This window comes from Myotis davidii, unplaced genomic scaffold, assembly GCF_000327345.1.
Source record: "Myotis davidii unplaced genomic scaffold, ASM32734v1 scaffold902, whole genome shotgun sequence".
NCBI lineage: Eukaryota > Metazoa > Chordata > Mammalia > Chiroptera > Vespertilionidae > Myotis > Myotis davidii.
Window position 1 is genome coordinate 918212 of NW_006293951.1, and position 17457 is coordinate 935668.

General features: G+C 35.8%; 1 protein-coding gene across 1 annotated transcript in view; it reads left to right on the top strand.

The window, feature by feature from the left end:
- KIF21A (kinesin family member 21A) overlaps positions 1–17457 on the top strand; it is a 77942-nt gene that overhangs the window by 15881 nt on the left and 44604 nt on the right. The window contains 5 exon segments of the mRNA XM_015566625.1: positions 5024–5227; positions 15624–15714; positions 16128–16245; positions 16635–16823; positions 17239–17438. Of these exon segments, the coding sequence (XP_015422111.1) occupies positions 5024–5227; positions 15624–15714; positions 16128–16245; positions 16635–16823; positions 17239–17438 (802 nt within the window).

Sequence of the window (17457 nt, forward strand, 5' to 3'; positions counted from 1 at the left end):
CCCTTTCTCTCTCTGACTATTCTAGAGATTCTTTTTTTTAACTTTAAAAAATATATTTTTAATTGATTTCACAGAGGCAGGGAGAGGGAGAAAAGATAGAAACATCATTGATGAGAGAGAATCACCAATTGGCTGCCTCCTATACGCCCCCTACTGGGGATGGAGCCCACAACCTGGGCATGTGCCCTGACTAGGCATCGAGCTGTGACCCCCCTCATACATAGGTTGACGTTCAACCACTGAGCCGTGCTGGCTGGGCTAGTCTAACAATTCTTAAACAGAGAAGAGTAATGTTTCCACTGTTCTTGCTTCTACTAGGCACATTGGATCCCTTAAGTATTTCAAAAGCAAAAAAAACCCCACACCAAATGAGCAAACATCTGATGTGGCAACAGACAGAGTGACTCTATTACTGTTACTTTTTTTCTGTAGGCATGTCTCCAAGCTTTACGTTCTTGGCAGGGAGCGTTGGGCCACTGGGTACTGGCTCTGGTCAGCCCCCAAGCTGGGCCTGCATTTCCATCCTGTGTTGGCAGTGCTCATTCCTGCCTGCTGCCCAAACGTGTCTTTCTTCATCCTGTAGCACCCACCTTTACCATCCCCTGGGACACACCTGATGTCTGCCTTCCAGTTCCTGAAGCTTCTCCTCCTGCTCCCATTCTGCTTTTCCTCCATTTCCTCGGCACCGGCCTACAATGACGGCTGGTCCCCTGCTCTGGTTATTGTGCTCTGTTCCCTCTCTTCCACGCTGTTATTCTAAGGCAGGGGTCCTCACACTACGGCCCGTGGGCCACATGCAAATACAAATATTGTATTTGTTCCCGTTTTGTTTTTTTACTCCAAATAAGATATGTGCAGTGTGCGTAGGAATTTGTTCATAGTTTTTTTTTTTTAAACTATAGTCCGGCCCTCCAACGGTCTGAGGGACAGTGAACTGGCCCCCTGTTTAAAACGTTTGAGGACCCCTGTTCTAAGGCCTTACCTGAGCTTGATCTCTCCATTGGACAAATGGCTTCACTAGTGGTACTATTTTGTACAAGACTGATGCGGTCATTTCCACTCCTCCCAATGACTGAAGCAGCATTAAATATCTTCCTTCTAGTTCTCGAGTTAGGACCATTCTTTTTTTTTGTTAATCCTCACCTGAGGATGTTTTTTCCATTGAGTTTTAGAGAGAGTGGAAGGGAGGGGGAGAGACAGACAGAGAGAGAGAAACATTGATGTGAGAGAGACACATGGATTGGCTCCCAGACCAGGTACCTGCCCTCGACCAGAATCAGTCTGGGAGCCAATGTGCTAACCACTGAGAAAACCGGCTAGGGCAAGACCATTCTTTAAGCCATTTAGTGAACAGAGATCAATCAGTGATCAAACCTTTCTTGGTGTAGGTGAGCTGCTTGTTCCACTTTCCCAACTTTTCTTTGATGGTTCTTTAATTAGGTGTGTCCCACTCCTGAGGAGCAGTCCTGTAGAGTCCCAGCACTGTAATTTACAACATAAACATGATTTACACATGGGATAAGCATAAACGAGCTTTGGATTTAAATTGGATTCCTTGGTTTGAAATGTAAGCTGCTATGTCTTAAGAAGAGTGTGTCCTGGGGAAAGTTACCTAACATCTCTGAGCTTTAACTCATCTGTAAGAATGAGTTCATACCTGCTAGTTTCAAAGAGCTGTTATGGGGCTCAAATAAAAGCACGGGATATAAAAGTTCTTAAATTCAAAAGTGCTGTAAGGATCTGACATGTGATCATTTATGTCCGAGTCCGCACACTCTGCTTTTATTTACCAAACCCTGCTCCGATTCATACTTCTATCAAAAGTGGTCTTAGGAAGACATTTATTCACAGCTTCTTAACACATTTATATATTGTCACTTGGAAATGTATATATTTCAAGTCCTATCATTCTAATTATAAAATAATGCCAGTTATCTTTTAATAACTTACATGTCATATTATTTTTGTGTGAAATAATAATAGTCACTAATTAATCAACTCTTATTTTGGTGGGATTTATATTTTTTGTAGAAATTTCTGAAAATATAAGACAGTATAAACAAAATTAAAACCACATTCCTGCCATTTCTATAACTGAGGTTAACATTCGGTGTATCTCTTCAATATTTTTTCAACATATACATTAGCAAAATTGATATCAGGGTATATATATTGCTTTGCTATCTATTCTTTGAAATTTGACTAGCTATTATGAGCATTTAAAAATGTTACTGTTTTTCTAACATGATTTTTGCATGGTTTTGTATAGTACTCTCTTCTGTTTTTAATTGATTTAACGAATCCTCTGTGTTAGATGATTATATTGTTAGCAACTTTTTGATAAAATAATTATTTGTTAAATGCATTATCAGTCAGGTGAGTTTTAAATTCATTGTATCATTGATCCTCACAATAATTATAGGGAAGTGTATATTTTTCATCTCCATTTTACAGAGGAAACAGTGGAGGCTTTTAGAGATGAATGGTCCAAGATTTAATGAATAACAGAGCTGAGAGGCAGGCCCTCAGCCAGCTCCTTCCCAGGGAAGTCTGGGTACTTCCTTTCATACCTCATTGCTTAGTCTCCTGTTAAATGAAATGCAGGCAGCAACTAGTGGATGGGTGGGTGAGTGTGAAGAGAAAGAGGTAGTCTCTCTACAGCCCATGAAAAAGAAATCAGGTTCTGCTGATGTAGCATGAGATTTGTGGAGATGAGCCCTAAAGGTTTTAGCCTTAATCGGCACCAAGATTGAAGAAGCATTGACTATGCCCCTACCAAATGCAAACTTCCTATGTAATAAAAGCCTAATATGCTAAGTGTCTGGTCATCCAATCGTTCGTTCAACCAATCAAAGCATAATATGCTAATGATATGCTAAGGCCACTCAATCACTTGCTATGACGTGCACTGACCAACAGGGTTAGACGCTCCGACCGGTAGGTTAGCTTACTGTTGGGGTTCGGCTGATCAGGACTGAGCAAGACAGGCCAGACATGCCCTGGAGCCCTCTCGCAATCTCTCCCTGGCTGGCCAACCGTCTGCATCCCTCCCCGGCCCCAATCGTGCACCAGTGGGGTCCCTCAGCTTGGCCTGCACCCTCTCGCAATCCAGACTGAGTGACTGACCCCCCGCTCCCCAGTGCATGAATTTCGTGCATCAAGCCTCTAGTTTAAAATAAAAACACAAGTTGTCTGACAATTATATAAATCAGCCAATTAAAATACAGATCATTATTGACAGTTCATTTATTATATTTTAATTTATTATAAATATTTATCATTATGCACCCAAGCTTTGCGATAGATATTGAAAATACAGAAAAGTATAAATTTTGACTTTGAGTTATTATAGTTAAGCTGAGTTTTTATACTTTGGTTGCCTTCTTTTTTTGTATTTTCTTGTCAATCCTTACCTGAGGATATTCTGTTCATTGATTTTTAGAAAGATTGTTTAGAGAGAGTGGAAGGTGAGAGAGAGAAAGAGAGAGAAACATTGATGTGAGACACATCTATTGGTTGACACCCACACATGCCCCAACTGAGGCTGGGAGATTGAACTTGCAATCCAGGTATGTGCCATTGACTGGAAATCAAACCCATAACCTTTTGATGTGCAAGTCAATGCTCTAACCACTCAGCATACCAGTCAGGGCTTTGGTTGCCTTCTTATTTTAAAAATAACATTATATTTATGATTTTAAAATAATTTTGAAGTCACTTAACCTAGAAGTTTGTATACAGCTATTTAACCAGTTAAAAATATTATAATTATTTTTCTGCTCACATATGACACCAGATATATGATTAAACAATTTCATTAAAAATTAGTAGGACACTAACTGGAAACATATATTCATTGATTTCTATACACTCTGTCTCTAGCCGGTTTCAACAGTGTCATGAATAATTTTGGTAGATAATGAAAAAACGCAGAGCTGACTATGCCTTTGAGAGCTTTAATAGTTGCAAATAATCTAGCATTTTTCTCTGAAATATTTGTACTTATGGCAAAAGTGCTTAGTATTACAGTTTTGAGGTAGAGTGTAGTAAGTAGCATTTTCTTTTTACAGCCCTGTCTCAGTCACCTTTGCCAATTGTCCTTGGAAATCTATTATATTGAAGTAGAGAACTGTGTTCTTGATGGTTTCTATCAAATCAAAATAAAGGGACTGGCCTGGAGGACTCTCTGAATCTCTTTTAGTCTTAAATCCAGGATCATTCTGTAGTTTTGCATAATACTGACAGGACATTCATTATTCTCCTGTCATTAGTAGAATGACTTGAGCAAACAAAAGAATTCTTTCAATTATCAGACTCAGGTTTCCTTGGAGATATCATCTTTTCCCATGACATATTCAGGAGCCAGATGTCTCTTAGACAGTTAGGGGCAACTTTGACTAACTGTTCTTTGCAAAGATTTGGGAATGCTATTATAGTTTGATGAATGAGGAACTGAAAGGTTGGGAACCATGCTGCTTGCATAGGTTAAGTTTAAAGGATGGCTTTGCAAAGCAAGGATAACCAATGCCTAGTGGCCAGAATGCAAGCAATCTAATTGCTCTTGGCACTTTTGAGCATGAAGAGTGTGATTTCAAATTTGTAATCATACAACCAGGGAATTAAAAAATATCCTACACATGAATGTTTGTGGACACATTTATTTAAAAACAAAACCTACCTTGTAGCAATGTGGAAATACATTTTGGAAATATTTTTTTTTTAGCATGCAAAACAACTCATTTAAAATGCCTATGTATTCTTGCTGTAGTCAACTTCGTGGAGGCAGAAAGTAGAATGGTGGCTGCCAGGGACTAGGAAGACGGGGGAATGAGGGGTTCGTGCTGCATGGGTACAGAGTTTCAGTTGGAGAAGATGAAGTTCTGGAGATAGATAATGACAGTGGTTGCAACAACAGTGTTAATATACTTGGTGGTGCAGAACTGGTTAGGGTGGAAAATTTTATGTGATGTATTTTTGCCACAATAAAAAATGTTCCCTATTTAAATATATTTTTATTCACTAGGGCAAAATTATTAGAAAGTGAAGCGGTAAATGAGAACCTTCGGAAGAACTTGACAAGAGCCACAGCAAGATCACCGTATTTCAGTGGGCCATCATCTTTCTCTCCCGCTATACTCTCCTCAGACAAGGAGACCATCGAAATTATAGACCTAGCGAAGAAAGATTTAGAGAAGCTGAAAAGGAAAGAAAAGAAGAAGAAAAAAAGGTAGTGTTTTAAAATCACTGGTCTATGGATCCCTATTTTTTATTTATTTTTTTTTACTTTCCAGGATATTTTAATTTGTGATTACAGTGAGTATACATAGTCTCATAAGTATATTAGTAAATAAAGTGCCATTTAAATTAGCTGACAATTATAATTATGCTTCTAATAGTTATCTCTACTTGTATGTAAAAAAGTTAAATTATGATATTATGGTAATGAATTTTATTTAGACTACGACAAGGTAAAGTTACTATTAGAGACTATTTTATTATTTCTTCAGATAGCTGCTTTTGCATTCCATTCATCTTTCTTTTCTGCAAAGCTTGCTGTACCATTATGACTCAGTGTTTTCATTTCCCCCCCCCCCCATTTTCTAATGCGATTAAATAGTCTCATGGATACATTGTAGTTCCTGTCTAGATTAGTTTAACTAAAGGCTAAACTAATCCATCAGGCTGTCACTTACTATTATTTGGTTTCTTAAATATTTTCTGTCGGGCTTCCAATTTGATTATGTGACAGTTATTTATTACCTAAATCTTCCAATAAGGAATTATTTACCTTTCACCACTGTTCTAGGTTTTCTTTTCCTTGCATCCTGATAATATTCCCTTCTGAAATCAACTGGGTGCAGAGAAGAGGAGAAAAATAAAAATTTGACCATTGATAGTGTGTGAGTGGTTAAATACTCATAAATTCTTGACATGTTTGCATATGGATTCTATGGTGCAGTCAAATATATTTTGAACTTGCCAGTCAAAATAATTTTAAGCATTTTTGGCTAGATATTCAAAAGGAAGTACAGCTATCTTGTTTATCAAATGTTTGTTACAGGGGATGCACTTTGCAGAATTATTGACATGTAGTCTGTCTACTGCTTTGCTCAGTTTATTTAGAAATTTATTTAGGCAACCAGCATTTATTCCATGAAAAAAAGTTAGTCAAAGTTATTGGAGGTAAAATTCTTCATATTAATTCTGCTTGTGTCCTTGAGTTAAACAGGAATTATTAAAATAATTCAAGCAAGGAGTTACACATCTGTAGTTAGAAAGTATTGCCATTGAAGTTGCATTCTTAAGATACTGATGTTTTAGCAGGTGTTTTTCATGGAGGCTGATTATGGCAGCATTAAGAAATATATAATAATGCCCTAGCTGGTGTGGCTCAGTGGATAGATCATCAGCCTGCGGACTGAAGAGTCCCAGGTTCAATTCCAGTGAAGGGCACATGCCCTGACTGTGGCTCGTAACCCAGTAGGGGGTGTTCAGGAGGCAGCCAGCCAATGATCTCTCTCATCATTGCTATTTCTATCTCTCTCTCTCTCTTTTTTCCTCTCTGAAATCAATTTAAAAATTATATCTAATGACTCCCTCTTATGCAGAGCAATTAATAATGATCATAGAATTATCAAAAACACTGTGACCCAACAAAATGAGACTTATGCACATGCCTTACAATTTACTTATAAAATCTAATTCTGTTGTTGGTCACAATGTCAAAGGTTATGACTTATTTTAAAGGATTAGGTGGTTTGTGTTCATGAATAATTAGTACAACCAAGGGAACATTTCTCAAGGTTCTCTTCTGTTCTTTTGTGTTAAATTTAGAAATGTTACTGTATCACCTGTTGGATATAAATAAATGAAAAGAGACAGGGATCCCAATAGAAACATAGGCGTTTTTGATATTCTTGCAGTGATCATAGATAATCCCAAATCAATACCTCTGATGCAGGTTATTTTTGTGACAACGCAGAGGTATAAGCATTTTGACTGATAAATAATATTAAAGGAAAAAACATTTTATTATTAAGATTTGTCTCTGTTGCTTTACTATGGAACTCGTAACTACTTCAAGATAAAAATTATTTAATAACTTCAGTGATTCTTTTAGATATAATAATTATTAAGGTAAAAATAATAGCAGATTTAATACTAAGAAGAACTCACCAAACAACTGGATTTAAACATAAAAATACAAGTGGGGGGAAAAAAGTTATTTCCTAACAAAAGTGGTATGATATTTAAAAAATTTTTGAGGAGAAAAATAAGCCAGATAAATTGAGAGATATTATTTTAATCTGTGAAAAAAATGGAAGATAGCTTAGAATTAGAACAAATTAATACTTACTAAAATTAATAATTGCTATAAGTGTTTTTCACACACGTTAGTGTGTCTTTGTAAAACAGAAACCTATATAATGTAGTGTGAACCCAGAAAAATTTTTCTTGTGTACCACAGACTGTATAACTGTAAAAGCCTTTGGAATCAGTTTATGAATTTCCTTTACCACAAATATAAATTTGTTAAATTTAATAGAATTTTTTTTTTTTACCTCATGAAATCAAACGTTGTTGTGGATTAAAAAAAAATGAAAACCAGTACTATTTTACTAGTTTTGATGAAGATTTTATTCACCATCAATAACTTTTAGCTATAGATCCAAATAACTTTTAGCTGCATGTAATCTTCCTATTTTTAAAATGCAAGTAAGCTCTCATTTTAGCCTAAGGGTTTGCTACAGGTTAAAACAAGTAATAAACAGAGATTTCCAGAAATGTTGAGAAGGACATCAGGTTTACTGAAGTGAGTGACAGTCTTCCGTAGGAACTTGATGGAGGCGTTGATTGGATATGTGGATTTTGGTCGAGTTGTGTTACATGCCTCAGGTTTATTTTACTTATCAGAGAGACATTACAAAATGTGGGTTCTGCCTCAATCTTACATATACAGTAAATTCAGTTAAAAATTGTTTGGAACTGGGCTAATTTTTCTCCAGAAAGTGTTATAAATACATAGTGTCCAGGTTTCCCAACTCACACAAAATGATTTTTACCCATTCTATAGTGTGGCAAAAGCAAGTCAGAGGGAATAGGAAAAGACAAGAGGGGAAAGAAACTTTCACTTTCATGGGTGTAGCCAACCTTTGGCTGGGGGGTGGGGGGAATGTGGATTTCTGCCTTAGTTGTTTTTTCTTATTCCCATCTACTGACCTTCTGTGTCCTCCTGCTGCCCAAGCCCTGCGTCCATTACACAGTCAGTTCTCATGTAAGTCTCCAAACGACTCCCAATTTAAAAATCATCTGCTTTCTTCTCATTTCTGTAAATTCATACTTGGGAGCGAAGCCATCTGACAAAAGGAATCCATGCCAGTGAAAATGACTTATAACCAGTAAGTTTCTTTTCTGGGGATGTCTGTAATTTTGCAAGAGGAAACGTTAATCTAAACACTAGAATTTGGGGCAGCAACCCCATCAAGAAAAAAAAAATAAATCCAGTCATGTGGGAAAGAATTGTTTTATTACCACCTTTTTTTGGCTGAGAGTTCCCAAACCTGCCCGGGGCCCAGCCTTTGGGCTCCCATAGCTGCTTTCTTCCCTCCCCACTGAATCCACACTTTCTTCAGATGCTCCATGTCTTTCAATTTACTTTGTTTTGTGCTGTTCGTTTTTGGTTTCAGTGGCTATGGGGCCTCTTACATTGTAAGTGTTGGTAGGAAGAGCAGCAACTGGGCCATTTTTAGGTGAGCGGCATTTGTGTTCAAGGTAGACATCCCACGTCCCGTTTTACACGCAAGTTTTACCCTCTTTGGCATCAGAGTCTTTGTCAAAGCTACAACCAATAGTTGATATGTGGTGTTTTAAGGATTGCTCTTCTGCCTTTGTGTTCATCTGTAAAATAGGTGAAGATAGTAAGGAAATAAGGGCATATAAGAAAATAAGGGAGCCCTAGTCGGTTTGGCTCAGTGGATAGAGTATTGGCCTGTGGACCAAAGGGTCCTGGGTTCGATTCCAGTCAAGGACATATGTCTGGGTTGCGGGCTCGATCCCCTGTAGGGGTTGTACAGGAGGCAGCCAATCAATGATTCTCTCTCATCATTGATGTTTCTATCTCTCTCCCTCTCCCTTCCTCTCTAAAATCAATAAAAACATACTCTAAAAAAAAGAAAAGAAAAGAAGGAAGAATAATTGAATAGACTATATTGCCTGCTTTTCAGTTACATAGACATTTTAGAATGGTTAACAAGATTTGTACCTGCCTCTCTGCCTGCCCCACCGCCCCCTCATATAGAAATATTGTAGTGGAACTAAATAAAATAAAATCGAAATTCCTTTAAGTTATGGAGAAATGTCAGATTACTAGTTTATTCTCTGACCTTCCATTGCCTTTTTGAACTGTTGATTGCAAAGCTTTTCTAAAAAGGCAATTGGGAAGGCATCTAAAGTTTAACTCCTTCTTAGCTCATTTCATCCATAGATTTTAAATATAACTCTCTTGTGTAAGGCAAACAAAAATTCTTCGCATTGAAAATAGAAAATTTGGTCTGTTTGCCAGTGAACCCTACCATTTGAGCCATTATAGCTCATTATCATCAGTATAAGCCTAGATTAGAAATGAAGTATTTTTGCATTTTTTATGTATATGGATAAAGAAAGTCTGTCATTCACACATTTATCCCCATGTTTTTGGATATCTAGCTTTAAATGACTTGCACTGTAAAAAAACAAAAACTTCATTTACTCATCAGACTGTATTATATTTGTATTTCGTGGTATCAGGTTGAAATTCTAGAAACACGGATTTCTTAGGCGATGGCTTTCTTTTTCTGTTTTAGCCATTATACTGGACCTTTGAACCCCGGTGACTATCACTCTGTTGATGTATTTTTCTCAGAAAGATTGCTAGTCTATTCTTGTAATAGCAGTAATATGAGTATATAAGAAAAAAAATCACAGACCAAAAATCACATGTAAGCACCACGTATGTGACAAAATTAAAACGAGAACTGGCTTGATAATTCATATCTAAGACTCAACCACCTTATTGTAAAATATTGATGACTCTGGAAGATACTTTTGGAATTCTGGGCAGAAGGGGGATGTATCAAAGTTGCTATATGCTTCTGCAGAGCCTAGTACATCTATCCTTTTGTCTACATGACAAATACTGGTATTCAGTACATTCCATTGAGTAAAGATGCCCAATTCTGCATATTCAATATTCTTTACATTTATTTCAAAGCCTTTAAGTACATACTTACAGTTTTTTTTATAGTTTTCTTATTAAAATATAATCTTACTAATGGAAAGTACTACATTTCCCATTTTATTGCCACCTTTGCATTAGGCGTCCTTTTGTAATTAGTTTTTAATAATTAGTACAGTGAGATTATGAGATTTAATTTTAATTAATAAAATTAAAATTTTTCACTAATATCATAACAATCATATTCATTTGACCATAATACCATTTCATGTATAATTTTGAAATAGAATTTTTTTTTTTTTGGATGTAGTGATGTTCACATGTAGTATATTAAAATAGAAAACAAGTTTTAAAAGTAGTATTCTAGTGTGTAGTATTAATGGTAATTTCATAATATGGTATAAAGGCATTACTTTTTGAAGTTTTTTAATGATGCCATAAAAAGTTCTTCTGTAAAGATTTAAAAGGCAGAGGATATCATTGAAAGTAGGCCTTTGTGGGAAACTGAGAAAATTGATTCATTTCAGATTTAAAAGAGCAATGGCATCGAAACACTCCTACTATTTATATAAATTGAGACTTTACATTTTATTGCTAAATAATTTCAACTGATAGTCTATATACTCTTCTTTGATATAATGCTGCTTGTTTTTCTACTTACTTTTTATTCTTACAAAATGTATTGCCTTTTTACTGTGTATTGTCCTTTGATGATATCTTTTAAAATTTATTTTAAAGTCTTCAAGCTCATGTTTCATTTTTACCTCCTTATCACTCTCGCTTTTTACTGTCTGGTTTGTCCTTCATTGGCTTGGCCTTCCAATACTGTGCCTCGTGATTTGGAAGGCTACAGAAACTTGAGGAAAGCAATCGAGAAGAAAGAAGGTTGGAATATTTCCCAGGTTTTTTTTTTTAATTAAAATGTCATTTAAATTCTTAGTTGCTGTTCAAAAGGAAATGTGTTATAGAATTATAAGTTGTTTCAGACTAGATTAGCTTGGTGCTTCTAAAAATGATGTTGATTTTGTAAAATTAAAAATACCACATATATTTTTGAAAATACTTTTTAAGTATTTACATTAATTAAAATTCAGGCAATTTCATGTGATTTCAGAATAAACTATCATAATTATGAAGCAGACTTACTTTTTTAGGTTAAGAAATGATCCTCAAATCTCATTTGGCTTTCAGAATGTATCTTTTCAGAAACTTGTGAGCAGACTGGGAATTATTATTTGGGTGGGAATTGTCATTTTGTTGCAGCCCGTGCTAAGTCATGAGTGGGATCTCTTCCTTATTTGGTATAATCTTTGTTGAAAATATATTAAAATGTCAACAAAGCAAAAGGAAACGGTGGCCTTACAACAGATAAGATTTACAAAACATTTTTAAGGTTGAATTAAGAAAACATGTTTTAAAATGTTCAAAAAATGTATTTGAAGTGAACATCAAAGACAAGAAATCTCTGGGGTTTTTTTTCCATTTAGAATTTGAGCAACATTTAGAAGTGCTTTTCTCTATGTAATAAACACTTGCATTTTAGCTCATTCAGAATTATGGTTATTTAAACCAAGGTCAAGTCATTTTTTACTTCTTAGAAGAATTTCTCTTCATAGATTTTTCTAAACAAATCTTCAGACTATACAGTAAAAATGATTAAGAAAATAAACTGGTCTTAATAATATTTACGTGTTTTAGAAGCACCACTCTAACATGTCATCTCTTAAAATAAGCCTTTTGAGAACATTTGCTATGCAATAATGAGATGAACGAATATCTTACTTTAAACATGAGAGCTTAAAAATTATAATTCCTTGAAATTATTTGGTAATTTACGTTTCACCATTATATCCTACACATTATATAGTATTCTAACGTTTCTGTAATTCTAGTCTGTAATTCTGTAACTTATTTAAAATATTCTAAAATGAGTCACACTAGAACTCACCTGATTAGTATATATCTAGGACACTATGTTTATCATTGGAATTAAACTAAGGGCTTAAAAATGTCAGATTTCTTCTATTTTTGAAAATAAGATGCATAGTTCAAGTAGTGCATGGAAGCAATTTCCCACCTGAAAATATTTAAGCCCTTTAAATGTACTTAGTGGAGTGTTTGCTTCCAACTTTTATATCATCCAAAGAGGAGAGCAAAAGCAGAGCCGTTTGATGCTCTAGGACAGACCTTCTCGAACATGCACATGCATACACATCACCTGGGGAGTGTGATGAAATGAAGGCTCTGGTTCTGTACGACTGAGGTGGAGCTGAGATTCTGCATTTCTAAAGGCTCCTGGATGATGTTGATGCTTTACCAACTGTGGACTAAACCTCGAGTGCGGGATCTAGAATACTGGCCTGGGAGACTCCGCACCTGGTTCTGGTCCCCTTGAGTGGACTCGTTCACCCAGGCCACAATTCCTTCTTCAGTTGTCAATAAAAATGTTGACATTGGTTGTCAAATGTTAAAGGGGTTCAACCGCATGAGCACTTGTGTTCCTTCTACTAGTAGCTCCAGGATTCTGATTCTATATAAAGTGCAGACTTAAAAACCTTTCGTTGATGTTGAGATAGTTATTTTACATATAATTTGCCCAGTTTATAGAGGAAAACTGGAATATTTGAAGTACAATAATTATAAAGTGTAAGCCTTAAGCAATATATAAGGGTAAATTAATAATGTAAAATTACAACGAATTTTTCTGCATCAGAATTGGCACAAACAGTGAATAATATGAGTTAACTTTATATTAAGTAAAAAGTAACTTTTGTTCAACTGGATACTGGAGGAAGGGGGAGGGTGTGTTGGGTCAAGACTTTGGAATAAAGTGGCTTTATGGCTATACCTGAGGAAAAGAGAATTTGGGTTAGAATTTGAAGTAATGAAGGAACCAACAATAGCAATAACAACATAGGCTGCAACCGTTGTAGGCGAGGAAAGGAGACTGCATAGGTGAGAGAACGGGGAATGCTGATGGGAAATATCTTTCCTAACACATTCTCCTTCTCTAGCCCTTAACTTTAGTCCTATCTCTCAAGTATAACACAACAGTGTTATGGTACTGACCTTTGAATGGAATGACTGGATGAGTTTTTTCCCAGATTTTCAGCTTGAACTGCTTGGTGGTCCTACTATACACTGAGTGGCCAGATTATTATGACCACCTGACATTTGCAGGCAAATTAGCTATAATTTTGAGCTGAAGTTGCTAGAGGGCCAGATCATTATAAATGTCTGAATAGCACAACATACCTAAATATTGTTGCTGATCAAGTTCATCCTATCATGTTGATGGCGTATCCCAATGGAGATGGCTTCTTCCAACACGACAATGTGCCATGCCATGGTGCTCACATTGTGCAAGAGTGGTTTCAAGAACATGAGGGAGACTTTACCTTGCTTAGGGGGCCCCCACAATCACCAGATCTCAAACCAATTGAGCATTTGTGGAACGAAGTTAAAAGAGCCATCAGGCAGCTGGTTCCACAACCATCAAATCTCACAGAACTGGACAGTGCTATCCATCAGGCATGGGGTCAGATTCCTCGCATCACCTTTCAACATCTCATGGAGTCAATGCCAAGAAAAATTGCCACAGTATTGAAGGCAAAAGGTGGCCCAATGAAGTACTGATGGGTGGTCATAATAATCTGGCCACTCAGTGTATATAGTACACGTGATGCAAGACAGGCATTCAGTATATTTCCCTTTCCCTCTCACAAAACAGATTTAACATTCATGGAACCCTGTTATAATTTACTTGGTTCCTTTCCAGTTAAGATTGTTTTATTGACATGGCTACTGCTCATTTCTTCTTATTCTAGACATCTGTCTTCCGTGCATCTCTATGCATCTTGCAGTTGCACTCTAACACAGTGTGCGTGACCCTTAGGCAGAGGTGCAAAATGGAGGTGTTCATGCACAGTCATAGGATTAATGTATTTAACACTTACTGCACATTTATTATGTATATCCTCTAGGTACTGGGAATATAATACTGAGCCAAACAGACATGATCCCTGCCCTCACGAGGCTTACAGTCTAGTGGAGAAGAGAGAAATTAAAGAGATAATCCATAAATAAACATAAATTAAGAACTCTGAAAAATGCATACAAAGGACAAATATTTATAATTTCTCTTGTCTGAATACAAAAATATCAGTGAGAATTGGGACTTAGAGTTAAAAATTAGAGTTTAATGATAATAACAAAACCTAAATAAGATTAAAGTTTTAGTCTAGACTCTGAAAATAAATCCATGTATTAGGGCAACTATTTACTATAACAGAATATCTGAAAGAAATGCTAGCTGTTATAAAGTTATTCTGATAGAGTGTTTAAGCTCATGCTAGGGGATATTTTATTTGGAGAATATTGCCTTATTATTCTTTTTATTCTTAATATTTTGAAAATGTTACTGTTGTACAAGAGGAAATTTTTCGCATGTAGATTTACATAAAGTTCACTTTCTTAATATGACTTAGCTTGACTAAGTCATCAAGTCTAGTGTGTAGAAGTGTAATGTCTGTGCGTAATTGGTTTTGATTGCTAAACCCTTAAAAGGGTGAAGTGATTTAAGTGTGCAAACACTTTGCCCACTATGGAGTCTCTCTTTTTCTCAGGGCTACCAGGGCTGACCTAGTTTAGTTATAACCATTAACTGACAGGAGTGTGTAGTTAAGTGTGTAGTTAGTACTCAATGACTAAAGAGAAGGCTTCTATTTGTATGACGCATCTTGTGGCAGACGCTGAAACTTTCTGTTCACTCAGAGGTCAGGCTGGCCTTCAGACAATTTTGATGTGATAATCTGGGAGATTATCAGAAATAGACCTGTGCTGTAGGTATGGCCTCGGGAAAAAAAGCATCACGTGCTGTGTTATAGGAGGAGACCTGAATGCTGATGGGTGCAGCCAGTGTAGACAAATTTACTGTGGGCAGATTTATTCTGGATCTTCAAATTTATTGTTAAATGTATTGGATAAAAATGCAGTTTTTGTATCTTTGTATTTAGATGAGGAAAGTTGTATAAGTTGAGGTGAGAGAACAAAAATATTTATTTTTATTTCCTTTTCATTTAAATTGCCTACCTTCTAGTTAAGTGGCTGTTCCTGTGACTAGTTCTTAGCTGTTTCATCCGTTCCCGTGCTCCCAGGGTATGATCTGTTCCTCAGTGTTTCGGGAAAATAAGTTTCTCCTTCATTAATATTAATCACTGTACTATGGGTTGAATGGCAATTTCTATTTTCCTCTGAAGCATCAGACACGATAACTTTGGTCAGTAAAATGATCAATTCTTCTAGTATGTTTTCCCAAATAATTGATGATTTTTAAAAATCTGAAAGAAAAAAAGTGAACCATTTTTCTCTCTACTTTAATACCATACCCTTTTGTTCCTTTTCCCCAAAGTGTGGCTGGTAAAGAGGATAATGCAGACACCGACCAAGAGAAAAAAGAAGAAAAGGGTATTTCAGAAAGAGAAAACAATGAATTAGACATGGTAAGTATGGAAAAAATGAACTTGTAAATTTTAGTCCCTGGATTAGGTTGTCCTTGGCTGCAGTAACTATACTAACTTACGTGTGGAAAAGAGAGATGGTTATCGTGCATCCATTTTAAACTGTTGTTTTTTTTAGAACCTCCTTTCTTTAGATACATGAACTATAAATATTGGTGACTCTAATTTTTGTGCCTTGTGAAAACATTGTGTGTGGGGAGATAGAATACCATGAACAATGAAGTACTCTTTGATTTAACACAAAGTCGTTATGTAAATAACCTTAAAATCGTGCAATGATTTTTGAACTGATGAAAAGTGAAATTTTTGTATTTTTGCACTTTATACTCCAGTAGTCTCTTTTAATGAGGTAACCAGTTTGCTTTGCCATATTATGGTCACAAACCACATTTTAGGAAGAAAATCAAGAAGTGAGTGATCACGAGGATGAGGAAGAGGAGGAGGAGGAGGAAGAGGATGACATCGAAGGGGGTGAAAGCTCTGATGAATCAGATTCTGAGTCAGATGAAAAAGGTACTTGCCTCTTGGTACAAGGACAAAAATTCATTTGGGAACTTGATTAAAACATGGCAAAAAAGTCTTAAGTTTCTCAACTTCGTTCTTGATGAAACAACTTTTATGACTGTTGACCTATGTATGACCTTTATGGCTCGTGCTTCTTCCCTTATTGGATTTAGTCATTGTGTGATTTCCATTCTTATTTAGTACAACTATATCTGTTGTCCCTGATCAGTGTGAACACTTTTTATCTTGTTCACCTGTTTTAGTTTTATCCAGAACCTGTTTTTTTATAACTGCTAAGTGGATACCTGGATATCATGTTTTTCACATTCTTGCTTGAAAGATAGAATTATGATACATTGATCTATCCCAGCATTTTTATTTTCTTCTTTTATAAATAGCCAATTATCAAGCAGACTTAGCAAACATTACTTGTGAAATTGCAATCAAGCAAAAGCTGATTGATGAACTAGAAAATAGCCAGAAAAGATTGCAGACACTGAAAAAGCAATATGAAGAGAAGCTAATGATGTTACAACATAAAATTTGGGACACTCAGCTTGAAAGAGACCAGGTGCTTCAAAACTTAGGTAAGAATTAAATCTAATTCAACTTAAAGTTCAAACTAAGTCATCAAAATGGATTTTTATCATCGCTTCCTTTAGAAAATAAAATTATATAGCCACATAAAATATCCATGTTTCCCATAAGTTAAATATTTTTTATTTTGTTTATTTCCCTTTGGTACCTGTCTAAGCTACTTAATTATTTTGTCTGACGTTGTGGTTAATTGATTTAATGTCTTTGATTTATTCTGGAAACATTTTCTAAATTAAAAAGACTTCCATAATTGTTAAACACATTTTGAGTAGATAATAAAAGAGAAAGTGATCCAAAGACACCCTGGTTGAGTTTGGCAGGATGTTCTTCTCTAAGGTTATGAGTTGTAAATCTGTGAGATAAAAATCTGCGACTCACAGATTCAGATATCCTTTGATCATTTAGGCTCAGTGGAATCTTACTCAGAAGAAAAGGCCAAAAAAGTTAGATCTGAATATGAAAAGAAACTCCAAGCCATGAATAAAGAATTGCAGAGACTTCAGACAGCCCAGAAAGAGCATGCAAGGTTGCTTAAAAACCAGTCTCAATATGAAAAGCAATTGAAGAAATTGCAGCAGGATGTGATGGAAATGAAAAAAACAAAGGTATTGATTATATTTTACA